This window comes from Zootoca vivipara, chromosome 3 (genome assembly GCF_963506605.1).
Source record: "Zootoca vivipara chromosome 3, rZooViv1.1, whole genome shotgun sequence".
NCBI classification, from domain to species: Eukaryota; Metazoa; Chordata; class Lepidosauria; order Squamata; family Lacertidae; genus Zootoca; species Zootoca vivipara.
Window position 1 is genome coordinate 52,366,470 of NC_083278.1, and position 13,441 is coordinate 52,379,910.

The following is a 13,441-nucleotide window of genomic DNA, read 5'->3' on the forward strand; positions in this document are numbered from 1 at the left end:
ACATATCACATTCTGAACACACGAAGCTTCCTTTTGTTGACTCAGACTTTTGGTCCATCTAGCTCAGCATCATCTACTCTGACTGGAAATGGCTTTCTAAGGATTTGTGCAGGAGCCTTTCCCAACCCTTATAAATGGGAAAGTCAGGAATAAAACTTAGCATTTGCATACAGAGCACATGATTTGACTCTCTCCCAGTTAACTTTGGTTAATACCTGTAGACATCTGTTTAACAGCTAAATACTTTAGATGCTAGCACTCTGATGGATTGGAATCAGAGAATCATAGAGCTGTAAGCGGCAACAAGCATAATGTAGTTGTAGTCCATGCAGGAATCTGTTGCCCAACATGGGGCTCAAACCCCACAACCCTGGGATTAAGAGTCTCATGCTCTACTGACTGAGCTGTCCCCTAATGTCAATGACATTATCTTCTATGTAGCAACTTTTAAAAACCTTTATTTGTAAAGTTTTAGAGGCAATGCAGCTCAAATAAAAATAAATAAACAAGACAATACCTGCTAAAAACAAAGTTTAATGTTAACAACCACTAATTAACCAAACTATAAGCAGGGAACAACCAAGTGGTAAACATTATGATTTTTAAATTGTGCATATAAAGAATAATATATTTGGAAACAGATCAAATTTATGTTTAGGGTTTAAAAAACTTTGACCCAACCCTTCATCTAGATTTGGTGGACAGAGTGCCTGAAGTACTATGGATGGAGGCTCGTAACATTATACAGGAGGCAGCAACGAAAACCATCCCAAGGAAAAGGAAATGCAAGAAAGCAAAATGGCTGTCCAATGAGGCTTTACAAATAGCGGGGGAGAGGAGGCAAGCAAAATGCAAGGGAGAGAGGGAAAGATACAGGAAACTGAATGCAGATTTCCAAAAAATAGCAAGGAGAGACAAGAGGGCCTTCTTAAACGAGCAATGCAAAGAAATAGAGGAAAACAATAGAATGGGGAAAACCAGAGATCTGTTCAAGAAAATTGGAGATACGAAAGGAACATTTTGTACAAAGATTACCATAATAAAGGACAAAAGTGGTAAGGACCTAACAGAAGCAGAAGACATCAAGAAGAGGTGGCAGGAATACACAGAGGAATTATACCAGAAAGATATGGAGGTCTCGTACACCCCAGGTAGTGTGGTTGCTGACCTTGAGCCAGACATCTTGGAGAGTGAAGTCAAATGGGCCTTAGAAAGCACTGCTAATAACAAGGCCAGTGGAAGTGATGATATTCCAGCTGAACTATTTAAAATTTTAAAAGATGATGCTGTTAAGGTGCTACACCCAATATGCCAGCAAGTTTGGAAAACTCAGCAATGGCCAGAGGATTGGAGAAGATCAGTCTACATCCCAATTCCAAAGAAGGGCAGTGCCAAATAATGCTCCAACTACCGCACAATTGCACTCATTTCACACGCTAGCAAGGTTATGCTTAAAATTCTACAAGGCAGGCTTAGGCAGAGACCAAATACCCAACATGTGCTGGATTATGAAGAAAGCTAGAGAGTTCCAGAAAAACGTCTACTTCTGCTTCATTGACTATGCAAAAGCCTTTGAGTGTGTCAACCACAGTAAACTATGGCAGAATTCATCATGTGAAAGGCTGGACTAGATGAATCCCAAGCCGGAATTAAGATTGCCGGAAAAAATAACAACCTCAGATATGCAGATGACACAACCTTGATGGCAGAAAGTGAGGAGGAATTAAAGAACCTTTTAATGAGGGTGAAAGAGGAGAGCACAAAATGTGGTCTGAAGCTCAACATCAAAAAAACCAAGATCATGGCCACTGGTCCCATCACCTCCTGGCAAATAGAAGGGGAAGAAATGGAGGCAGTGAGAGATTTTACTTTCTTGGGCTCCTTGATCACTGCAGATGGTGGCAGCAGTCACGAAATTAAAAGACGCCTGCTTCTTGGGAGAAAAGCAATGACAAACCTAGACAGCATCTTAAAAAGCAGAGACATCACCTTGCCTACAAAGGTCCGTATAGTTAAAGCTATGGTTTTCCCAGTAGTGATGTATGGAAGTGAGAGCTGGACCATAAAGAAGGCTGATCGCCGAAGAATTGATGCTTTTGAATTATGGTGCTGGAGGAGACTCTTGAGAGTCCCATGGACTGCAAGAAGATCAAACCTATCCATTCTGAAGGAAATCAGCCCTGAGTGCTCACTGGAAGGACAGATCGTGAAGCTGAGGCTCCAATACTTTGGCCACCTCATGAGAAGAGAAGACTCCCTGGAAAAGACCCTGATGTTGGGAAAGATTGAGGGCACAAGGAGAAGGGGACGACAGAGGACGAGATGGTTGGACAGTGTTCTCGAAGCTACGAACATGAGTTTGACCAAACTGCGGGAGGCAGTGGAAGATAGGAGTGCCTGGGGTGCTATGGTCCATGGGGTCACGAAGAGTCGGACACGACTAAACGACTAAACAACAACAACTGCAACATGGTAAAAGAAATGTTAATTACATAACCATTAGATTAAATAAAGGTATGGAATAAATTTCTAATGAAAAGTGCATTTAAAAACCCACTTAGGTATGTTTTCTTTTTCTTCCATTAAAAAGATCAGCAGGCTAAAAAGAAAAATGTACCCCTTGAAATGGAAGCTTCATCTGATAAGCCACAATTGTCCTAAAGTATCAAGATTTCATATTGTATAACCACAATGCCAGCAAAACAACATGGCACATAACATTTTACTATTAGACAGTAACAACTCTGTTTCACCTTTTCAAATATGGACAGTCCTAAAGAAGATGTTTTCAAAAGGCAGTGACACAGAACTCACCAGATTTGCAGCTGTCAACTAAGTCATCTTCAAGGACAACTATCATAGAACGGGGAATACTTCCAACAGAGAGCCTTTGAACCTGGATTGGAAGAGGTGCATGTATTTTATTTCAAGATAAACAATGTTCAAAATAATCCTGATCTAGAATCTTAAAATAGCTACCTAGAGATGACCAAGCTATCTGCTTTCATTTGGTCTATATTTCAATCAGGTTATGAATACTATGGTGACCCCTTTCCAAATAATTTGCAGCCTGACCCTATGCAAGTTGAGTCATAATTTAATCCATTATGTTCAGTGGGGCTTATTTCCAAATCAATCTGCATAGGATTGTGGCCTTGAAATACTTTTACAGCATGGGGACACTTGACATGTCAAACCAATACATGCAAGGCAATGATGAGATACCAGCTGGGTTGTTACAATTATATGGGAGTGGGGAGGGGATTAGGAAGGAGCTCAATTGCCACCTTGCTCTTGTACATCAATTTCATGCACTTTTTGGGATTTCCATATGCTGCATACAAAGTTTCCAAAACACTAAACTTTTCCTGAATTGAAACAAAAGCACTTTCTCTTATAGAGTGCATTTGAATGGGCATGCTGCTCAGATTAAATTGAGTGGGAAGTTAGCCACCAGTGACGATGAAACTAGTATTCGGTCTTAAACCATTTTAGGTGCTGATCATTTTAATTCACATCTCTCAACGTCTGCTGGAAAAATATCAAGGGGGAAAAATAACTAAACAGCAATGTGGAATGGTACTGTTACCTGATGGTTTATTTAAGCACACCTAATGTGATTCTCCAGGACTGTCTGCTTAAAAATTAAGATGTTCCTTATAAGAAGATGCAAAAATGTGATTTTGCTGCAACACAGGGATTTAATCTATATGTATGCTGGTAACTGTATTGTTTTTGTCCTCCAGGGAAAATTCAGTACAATCTCAACACAGTATATTTGAAGTTTGCCATAATTATTAATAAGATACAGATAGAATGCAGGCAGAATGGTAAAATAATGCATAATAATTTCTATGCTTGCATCCATGTTACTATAATGGCTACAGCAGTCATCAGGGCATATCATCTGTTAAGCATTTTGCCAATTTGTGTTAACCCTATTGTGAGATCCTAATTCTGCAGAGATGAATGGTAGGCACTAATGTGCCATGGCTTGGACACATAACCATGGCAGAAGGTATAACCAATATTAAAAGGGACGGAGGAGACATATCACTAAAGCTAACATTTATCTATTAATTTCCATAGCAAAATTAGGACCCCAGAAAATTCATGGTATTAGTTTAAATATATTTGAAACCTGCTCCTGAATCTTGATTTCTTGATAGTCTCTGCAACTGTTGGGTCCACAGGATGTTCCAGAGAGGCAAGTAAACTTAGATGAGTTGCAGCCTTCTTCGTTAGGACAGGCTGGCGGACGGCAGAAAGCATAGTATTGTTCAAAGTCAGCCTTGACCACAAACACATGCTTGCACTTGTTGCACATGTAATCCCGTTCAAACTCCAGGACTTTCACAAGGCTGGTACGAATAACAGTGCCAGTGACTGAGAGGAAGTGTCCCACATCTTTGGTCTTTGGGATGTGTTCTCTGGTTAGCTCTGGGCAAACAGGCAAACCTGGTAAATCAGCACATAGAAAATATTACTCCACAAAGGTTAATTAAAGCTGTTTTCTTATGTCACTGATAAATCCCATCAAGGCTGCATTTTCAATTCCCCAGCAGCACAAGTTTGCAAGGCATTCTCAGATACATCTTGATGTAGAGCTGCCATCACGGTATTTCATTACCAGTAACTTGGGAACTGGTGGCACGCCAACTCTCAACAGCCCCAGTGAACATGGCCAATGGTCAGGGATTATGGGAACTGTAGTTCAGCAATTTTTAGGGCGTACTATGTCAGCTACCCTTGGCCCTTAGCATAAAGGTAAAGGTAAAGGACCCCTGGCAGTTAAGTCCAGTCATGAACAACTCTGAGGTTGCAGCGCTCATCTCGCTTTAGTGGCTGAGGGGGCCGACGTTTGTCCGCAAACAGTTTTTCCGGGTCATGTGGCCAGCATGACTAAGCCGCTTCTGGAGAAACCAGAGCAGTGCACGGAAACCCCGTTTACCTTCCCGCCGGAGCGGTACCTATTTATCTACTTGCACTTTAACGTGCTTTCGAACTTATCTATCCATTAACCTACCATGTGCAATTTTCAATTAATTACATGCTGGAGTGTTTTCCACTTGAATGACTTTGCACAAAACTTCTAAAGCAAATGCAGATACAACTGGCTACAGCAGATAAAACATAAGTACATATATCATGAGGGTAATAAGCTTAAAACACATAACTAATACTCAAGAGGTTTTAAAGCATATGTGAATGTCAGGCTTATGATATGCTGGCCACCCACAACCCCCAGAATTCTTGGGTGATGTTTCGCGAAAGCCTAAAGTTATTTTGGATTCATATAGGCAATAAAAAACACTTAGGTTGCTCTTTTACAGCTTTTATTCATGGGATGAGATTACCCTTTGCAGACTGCCAAGAATCCCCTCCTTTCCATGCAGCAGTGGTTTCAAGCTCCTTACAAGCAAATGGTGCAGGCCCTGTGCTGACAGCAAGATCTGTGGCAGGATTCTTACTGGATGAGAACCCTAGGCTCTTCTATGCTATCCTGTTTTGTTGACACAGCCTTATCACATTTTAGTATCTACATCAGGGGTTCCCAACAAAATTTTCTCGAGGGACCCCTCATCGAGCTGCTATTGTGACAAGGACCCCCATTAATTGACTTACTTGCTTGAACATCAAATGCATTATCTTCCTCTTCATCTGTAGGCCTTCGTCGTTTTAACGAACCACTTTTTAACCAACGGTCCATTTTTAACTACGCGAACTGTAGCTTCCGCGAAAAACAACGCTTTGTTTACAAACACTACTGTTTTGCAAAGAAACAGCGCGCGCCAGGGAGGAGGGAGAGGAATGGAGAAGACAGGGTACCTGCGCAGTAGCGCACAAATGAAGCCGACGCGCGCAAAGCATCTTGGGGAGGTGAGCGTTTAGAATGCGCGCGCTGCCTCTTTGCAAAACAGTAGTGTTTGTAAAGCGCCACCTAACGGCATACAGCAGAACTACTGCCTCTAATTCTAGTTTTGCTCTAGACTCTGCTCATGCAGGAAGCGGCCAAAACAAAAAATCTGTTATCATACGAAATAAATTTAATATATTTTTTATTCTAATAGCATCTTGCGGACCCCTCTGGCATAGCTCGCAGACCCCTGGGGGTCCCCGGACCACCTGTTGGGAACCACTGATCTACATGAAACCACTGAGTGAAGTCATCCCGAATTGTGGAGTAGTTTTCAGCAATACGCGGATGACACACAGCCTTACTTCTCCTTTACATCTGCAGGTGGGGCAGTGTATGTGCCAGACCATTGTCTTGTCTCGCTAATGGACTGGATGAGAACCAATACAGTGGTACCTCTACTTACGGATTTAATGCGTTCCGAACGCACATTCCTAAGTAGAAAAAAATTGTAAGTCGAATCCCATAGGAATGCATTGGGAGAAAAAATTCATAAGTCGAAGCAACCCTATCTAAAAATTCGTAAGTCAAAAAAATCCTATCTAAACCGCATCCAAGATGGCGGACAGAGCTCCGTTCGTAAGTAGAAACATTCGTAAGTCGAGGTACCACTGTACATGGAAGCTCGCTCCAGATAAGACAGACACACTGTTAGTGGGCAGTTCTCTGTATCAACTTGGTCACCCTCCTATGCACACATTCCATCTTGTCAATATTGACTCTCACTGTGTATTTTTATACTGTATTATAAACCATAAATAGCTGATGAAGCAGGTATACAAATTTAATAAATAATAAAATATAAAATAATAATTTTATTTCCCCATATTCTCGTGGCCTTGGAAACTATTTATGTTTTACAGAAATTCTACAAAGGGAGATAGCTAGTGGGAAACTCCCATGGCAACCTATAATGTTCTCAAGGGCTTGGGAAGCATTCTGTGATCACTGTGAGACCATATTCTGCTTCATCTCTATAAGACAGATCACCCCTGCCTCAACTGCGCCCCCCCCATTTGTACGCATTTCATTAACTCCTTTGCAATAAATGCTAAATCTGCAGGTTCATAGAATTCATATTAACTGATACTAGCATAGGTAATATTATAAAGATATGCAAGGCCTTATGGAAGGAAAATTGACAGCATCACGCTATCTCCTTCTGAAAACAATACCGGTACTCTTCCTCAGTGTGACACTACAGGTGTATACAGGGAGGAAACCTTTGAGGGGAGTGATTAACATAAAAATAGATCATGAAACACACTGTACTTTTAAAAACAAAAACACCCCATCATTCAGTCAGAACACAAAATAAGTCCTGGGTGTGTGTGTGTGTGTGTGTGTGTGTGTGTGTGTGTGTGTGTGTGTTATTGTAATATTGGAGATATTATACTCTCTACATAAATTAAGAAGAGCTTCATGTCTTCCCACCATTTTGCCTGCAGCATCCTTTTTTCTATTAATAGGCCTAAACTCAACGACCTTCTTAAAGCACAGCTTATGCACCTCAAGCCAGAGAGAGCTACAGCACTTCAGTAAGCAACTGCACATCTTTTTGGCATGGTTGTCAGGCAAAGCATCAGACAAGCAGACAACTGAGATCCAAAAGGAAAGCATCTGAAGAATAATAGGAGCCACCTTGTTTTGCCCTTTATAAGATAAGAGATAAGGAGGCCAGCAAGCAAAGGGGTGCAATCATCTTGGGGCAGGGTGGGGGTGGGGGTAGGAGAAGAGATAATTGGTCAGAGAATGAATATTACAATGGAAAAAAGAAATGATATTTAATAACAGCAGTAAAATCTAGGAGCTGGTGAGACTGAGTAAGAACCATTTCAGAGGGAGGGAAAGATGGAGAACCGCCCAAAGCGCATGGCAATCCTCCATGCCACTTTGAACTGTCTGGAGACAGGCAGGGAGAAAAGAAAACTGAACAAAACAGCAGACTCTCCCCCCCTTTTTTTACATTCTATAATCATTAAGATTCTTTTTAATAAATAAATTACACTGATGCCTGGAGGGGTTCTCTTCAATGCAATTCAGTACCTGATTGCAATCTGATGACGTGTCTTACCCGATATCCTGGCATGAAGGTTTTGTTTAACAACAAAGTCATCCGTCTGAGGAACAGACTGAGAAAGGCTCACGGCTGCCCTGCGCAACGCATTGTCAAAAATGGGAAGCACTTCATTGGGAAAAGCATTAAAATATTCACCAACTTCCATGTTGGTCTCAAAGAGCGTCATAGCATCAACAATAACTGGGTAATGCGTATCATCATCTTTTTCTCTTAAAATCAGCAAGAGATCGTTTTTGTGGTGCTCCAGAACATACGACTCAAACACTTGTCCAATTAGGTTTATCTGTTCAGTACTGAGAAGCATAGTGAACCTATAATTAGAAGATGAAAAATGCACATTTTTAAATTATTTGCGGACAACCTTTCTTTTTCTTTTGGGTTCCATTGGGAGGAAGGCAAGGCTATAAATTGAATAAATGAATAAAATAATTTTAAAAACACATTCTGGACAATTGACTTTGAACTTTTATCACGTTTTCTGCCTACCATAGTTTCTAGTGGAAATTCTCTCCCACATCTCCTGTACTGTACTTCTACAAATTTCAGTAACAATGTTTATTTTTACAGTTCGTGGTGTGTTCCCCACCAACTTTTATTTATATTCTTATTTAAACAATTTACATACTGCTTAACTACAGTAGTCTCTAAGTGATGCACAGAAAATACAATACAGGAAAGGGAAACATCAGTTAAAACTATAAAATCAGAGATAAGTTAAAATGCCTGGCTTGCATGACCTCAACCGGAAGGGAGTTCCATAAAACTGGGCCAACAATACAAAATGCATGGTTTTGGGTGGATACGAGCCATGCCTCTGAACCATGGGGGACCACCAACGTTTCCTCTAATACCTCAGTAATTGGGCAGGTATAGGCCAGAAATCACCAACTAGATGCCTGTGGGAACCATGGTGTGTCCATGAAAATGTCCCAGAAGCTGAGCTTTCATTTTTTAAAAATGTAAGTCTCAAGCCCTCCTAGAAAGAAAATTATGGGGCAAAATGTGCAGGTACCTTCTAAGGGGCACCCCAAATTTGTCCTTTCAGAGTTAGTGCAACCCCAACCAGAACTGGAAATTTTCTAGTCTCTCCGACACAGGAACCACAAACCCACAGAGCCTCTGTCTTCCCAGGGTTCAGGTTCATTTTATTGGCCCTCATCTAGTCCACTGTGCCCAGATAACGCTTGACATCACACACAGCCTCTCCTGATTCAGATACTGTATTATGGAGTAGTAGAGCTGTGTGTCGTCTGTGTACAGTACTAATGACACTTTGGGACCAAACTCAAAAAAGACCACACAGGGACAATAATGTACCCATTATACCTATCTGGTGTTTAACAAATGATAAACATGATTACTGATATAGCAAATAATTTCTTATCCCACCATGCCTATTTATTTAAACTGACAAATTTAAAACTTCTCTTTCACGCACACAGCTCTGAAAAGGCAGGCTTCTAAGTTTTAGCACGCAGGTAAGAATTTCAGAAGCTCCGTTCTTTTATTGCAATATGTTAGCTGCTCTGAAAATTAAAGGGTGGTGTTATACATATTGTAAATCGGCTGAGCAAATAAATAAATGAATGTTTGATTTTAAATTGAATTAATTAAAAATCAAGTATCTGAAGAAGTGTGCATGCACATGAAAGCTCATACCAATAACAAACTTAGTTGGTCTCTAAGGTGCTACTGGGAAGGAATTTTATTATTTAATTAAAAATCAGTATTTTTAATACCTCCTCATACTCAGGGTATGTATCAGCTGCAGTTTGGTTCAGTTATCAACCTGAGCAATGCTCACTGGTTAATTTCCATGTACAGTACCAAACACACTGGGCCAGCCAAGGTGGCTCCCTCCAGATGTTAGGATCCAGCTCCACTCAGCCCCAGCCTGCAAGGGTCAGGAATGATGTAGTCCAACACTGATTGGAGGGTGTCACCTTGGCTACTCCTGTTCTGAAGACAGGTACAGGAGCTCACAGAAGAACTTTTGCCTTCTGACCAGGAAGCCTTGAAAACCCTCTTTTTGGTGCTTCAGGACTGAACAGGAAGGAAGACACCAGGACTGAAGGGTAGAGTGGAGGCCAAATCCCTTCTCCTCCACCATCATGTCGCCCTGAACTTCTGGCCTCCGTATTCATTTTTAATCACAGGTGTTTTTGCAGCTCACCCGGCCGGCAAAGCGGTCCCCACAAAAACCTAACACGCTGCTGCCGCCTATGTCTCCAGAGCAGAGGGAGAGGCACTTTGCGCATGTTCTCTTCTCCACACGCTCAGTCGTGCTGAGCACTGCTCGAGAAAATCGCGCGCCTCAGGCTGAACCCTCTCAGACAAGCGCCGTGTGTGGACGGTGGAGGGAGCACCGAGCACCGAGCCGGCTGCAGCCCCAGAAGGAAGCGGCATTTCCCGCGCCCGGAGCGCAGCTGCACGGCGCTCGTGGGAAGCAAAGCCCCGCCCCGCTGCCGCGCTCAGGGCGCCGGGAGCCCCCGGGGGTGGGTCGTTTTGTGACTTGTTGCAAAGAGCAGAAGTCGTAAAGGGGCGGCGCGAGAAGCCGGCTGCAAAGTAAAGCAAGGCTAAAATGTAATAGCCGCCTATGTACAAACCAATTCCGCCGCTGTGGGAGACGCAGCCTTTCAGGCGGAGCGGCTTCTTCGTATTCGCCGGGAAGCGTGTGAAGGAGGACGGAACCCCGGAGGAGCGCGTTATAGGGGGGAAAGAGAAAGAAAGAGCTCCGCCGCCTTTCCTCCGGGGGTTCCGTTAAGACTTACCCAGGCGGGTCGGCCGGCCACTCCTCGCAGTCTTCGCTGCCGCCGGCGGTAGTACCGTAGCTGCGGTGGGTGGGACGTGCAGTTGGCGGGAGCGACGAGGCGCCTCTCGGTCCCCGCCTTCTCCGGCCCGTTCAGCTGAGCTGGCTGCTGGTTATTAGGAGGAGCTTGGGAGAGTTGATGCGAGACGCCGGAGAGAGGAGGAGGATAAGGAAAGCGATGCCTCTCTTCTCAGAAATAAACCCAAGGAATCGGTTAGCAGCGGAGGGGAGAAAGTGAGTTGTTACTCCCCTCTCGTCTCGCCCCTAACTAGAGGTCAGGCCAGGGTGCAAAGCTTAACAGCGCGCGAGCTTAGGCGTGTTATGGGGGCTCACGCCCAGGTAACTTGCCCTTTTGATGTGAGCCTCGCTTGGGCATCGTGTTGCGTCCTAGCCCAAGACTCTTAACGGGATTACCTGGAAGGTATTGCCCGTTGAGCTTGGTACGGCTTGTGAATAAATATAATGGTAGGCATATGTGTTTATTAAGCACATAAGTGGCAGGCATTGTCAGGAACAACATATATGCAAAATATTGAGAGGGGGGGGTTAGTCTGCACGGTGCTAAATCCCTTTTAAATTCTGGGGTTCTGGATCCAGCGGGGGTTAAAACTATGTAGGATTCCATAGTTGAAACAGCCAGGCCAGCTTCTTTTTGTGTTAATGGGCCTAAGCATGGTCATTAGTAGCCTATAAAGTGGTTTTGTGCCAGAGAGCAAATTGGTGGGTCCTCCTCCCTCACCTGGCTTACAGTGAGGACAATGGTGTGCGAGAGAGCTGAGAGCAAGGAGCAGGCAGAAGCCAGAGAGTGAGAGCCATGCCTGATTTCTACTGGAATCCAAGGCTGTGACTATGGGAGAAGCAAGACCTAGCGTGTTAATGCTGTGAATCCCTCCATTGTAGGCTCAGGTTGTATAGATGTGTAAATAAACCCATGTATCATAAAGACAACACAGTCTCTGCTGTCTCTCATTTCAAGGAAGCGGATCCCTGGTTAAGCTCCTGAAACCCCTGGAATGTCACACTGCTTGGAGATTAGGGTGGTGTGCAACAATATATAAAGGTAGAATGCATTCAGTTTCCATACAGTAGGAAAATCTGCTTTTAAAAAACCTTAAACTTGTGGGGACAAGGACTGAACTGTGGACTCCCAGGTACTGCTGGACTACAAATCCCATACTCACTGGTGGCTTGCCATGCTGGCAGGAGCAGATGAAAGTTAGAATCCAACATCTGGAGAGCTACAAATTACTCAATCCCACCACAGGCATTCTCAGTCTCTGCCTCTATGTCCGACATGGGGATGATAATACTGGCCTACCTCATCAAACTGCTGGAAGCATTACTGAGATACTGTATAGGAAGTCCTTTGAACACTTAAAAAAAAAACAAAGTTTGAGAACTTGCCCGCAGTCCTCCATCCAGAAGCAACTGGGTACAATGACTGCTGTGGCACTTTTTCTTAGCTGCATTGTGAGTTGTTTCTTTGTTTATGTGCTGCATTGCTGCTGATTCATCTAATACCTTTCTCTGTGTGTCTGATAATAGTCAGGACTGTAGTAGGAGAGGCCATAAAATGGGTCATATGCTGACTTCTATGAAGTGGAATTTCCTGGGGTGGGGTGGCACATGTTTCTATTTCCCCCCATGAACCCTCATGACTGAAGTCTTTACAACAGAGGTGGCTAATCTGTGGCCCTCCAGCTGCCACTGAACTACAGCTACCAGTCCCAGCCAGCATAGCTGGGATTAAAGGGAATTGTGGTAAAAAAAAAAACTACATCAGAAGCTCTGCAAGTTAGCCACCTGTTTTAAATTGTAGAAAATGCCTTAATAAAATAAAGTATGACCTTACCCAGTGCTCCTTTCTGCCTTCATTCTTCCCTGAGGGCTGACCTTTGTTTCTCTCCTGCCAATACACTGGTGCCAATGATGCCACTGCAACTACAAAATAGTCGGTTTCACAGGCAACCTATAGTATTGTCGTCTTGGGCTTTGTACCCAAGCTACTGTAGAGTTGTACTGTTCTATGTTCAGTAGGTGGTAACAGCTAACAGCTTAGCTAATCTATTGTGGTCTTAATTCCAGTGATAAAGGTGGAGCATGCAGATGCTCAGTTTAGCTGACCTTCTTTTTGGACACCACCAAATTGGTGACAAGGTACAGAACAGGATATGGACTTTCCTTAAGACCCATGGTTACATCATACAGAGCAGAATCAGCATAAATCATAAGCAACTGTGTTTATACAAGAATTGCCTTTTGCTCACAGCATGCTTTTTGGGTTCCATTACAAATGTTAACAAACAGAGAGTGACGAGAGTTTCCTTTATTCATCCATTTCTGAGGAGCAATGTATGTGTAAATATCTTATCAATGTGCATTCCCACAAGTTAGAACCTATTATTTTAAAAGTTGTGTGTGTTGGTGGGGAGAGCAACTTAGAAAATGACAACTGACATAATGATTCGTTCTCAGCATACTTATATTGCTGAAAATTATTATCTCCTTATGCCCAGTTTGCATTCTCCCAGGATTCCTCAAAGGACCTTGTGATGATTTTTACAGCATTTTTATTATTATCTTAAGTGCCATCAATAAGCTTAGTGTTTTGCCTAGGTTCATAAACAACCAATGG

At 43.0% G+C, this 13,441-nt stretch overlaps 1 protein-coding gene across 1 annotated transcript in view; it reads right to left on the reverse strand.

Moving 5' to 3' along the window:
* MCM9 (minichromosome maintenance 9 homologous recombination repair factor) overlaps window positions 1–10,830 on the reverse strand; it is a 35,205-nt gene extending 24,375 nt beyond the window's left edge. The window contains exons 1-4 of the mRNA XM_035109177.2: window positions 10,604–10,830; window positions 7,992–8,308; window positions 4,142–4,458; window positions 2,815–2,896 (exon numbers count right to left, since the gene is read on the reverse strand). Coding sequence (XP_034965068.1) covers window positions 2,815–2,896; window positions 4,142–4,458; window positions 7,992–8,301 — 709 coding nt within the window. The 5' untranslated portion in view covers window positions 8,302–8,308; window positions 10,604–10,830. The remainder of the gene's footprint in view (window positions 1–2,814; window positions 2,897–4,141; window positions 4,459–7,991; window positions 8,309–10,603) is intronic.
* Window positions 10,831–13,441: the final 2,611 nt, after the last annotated feature.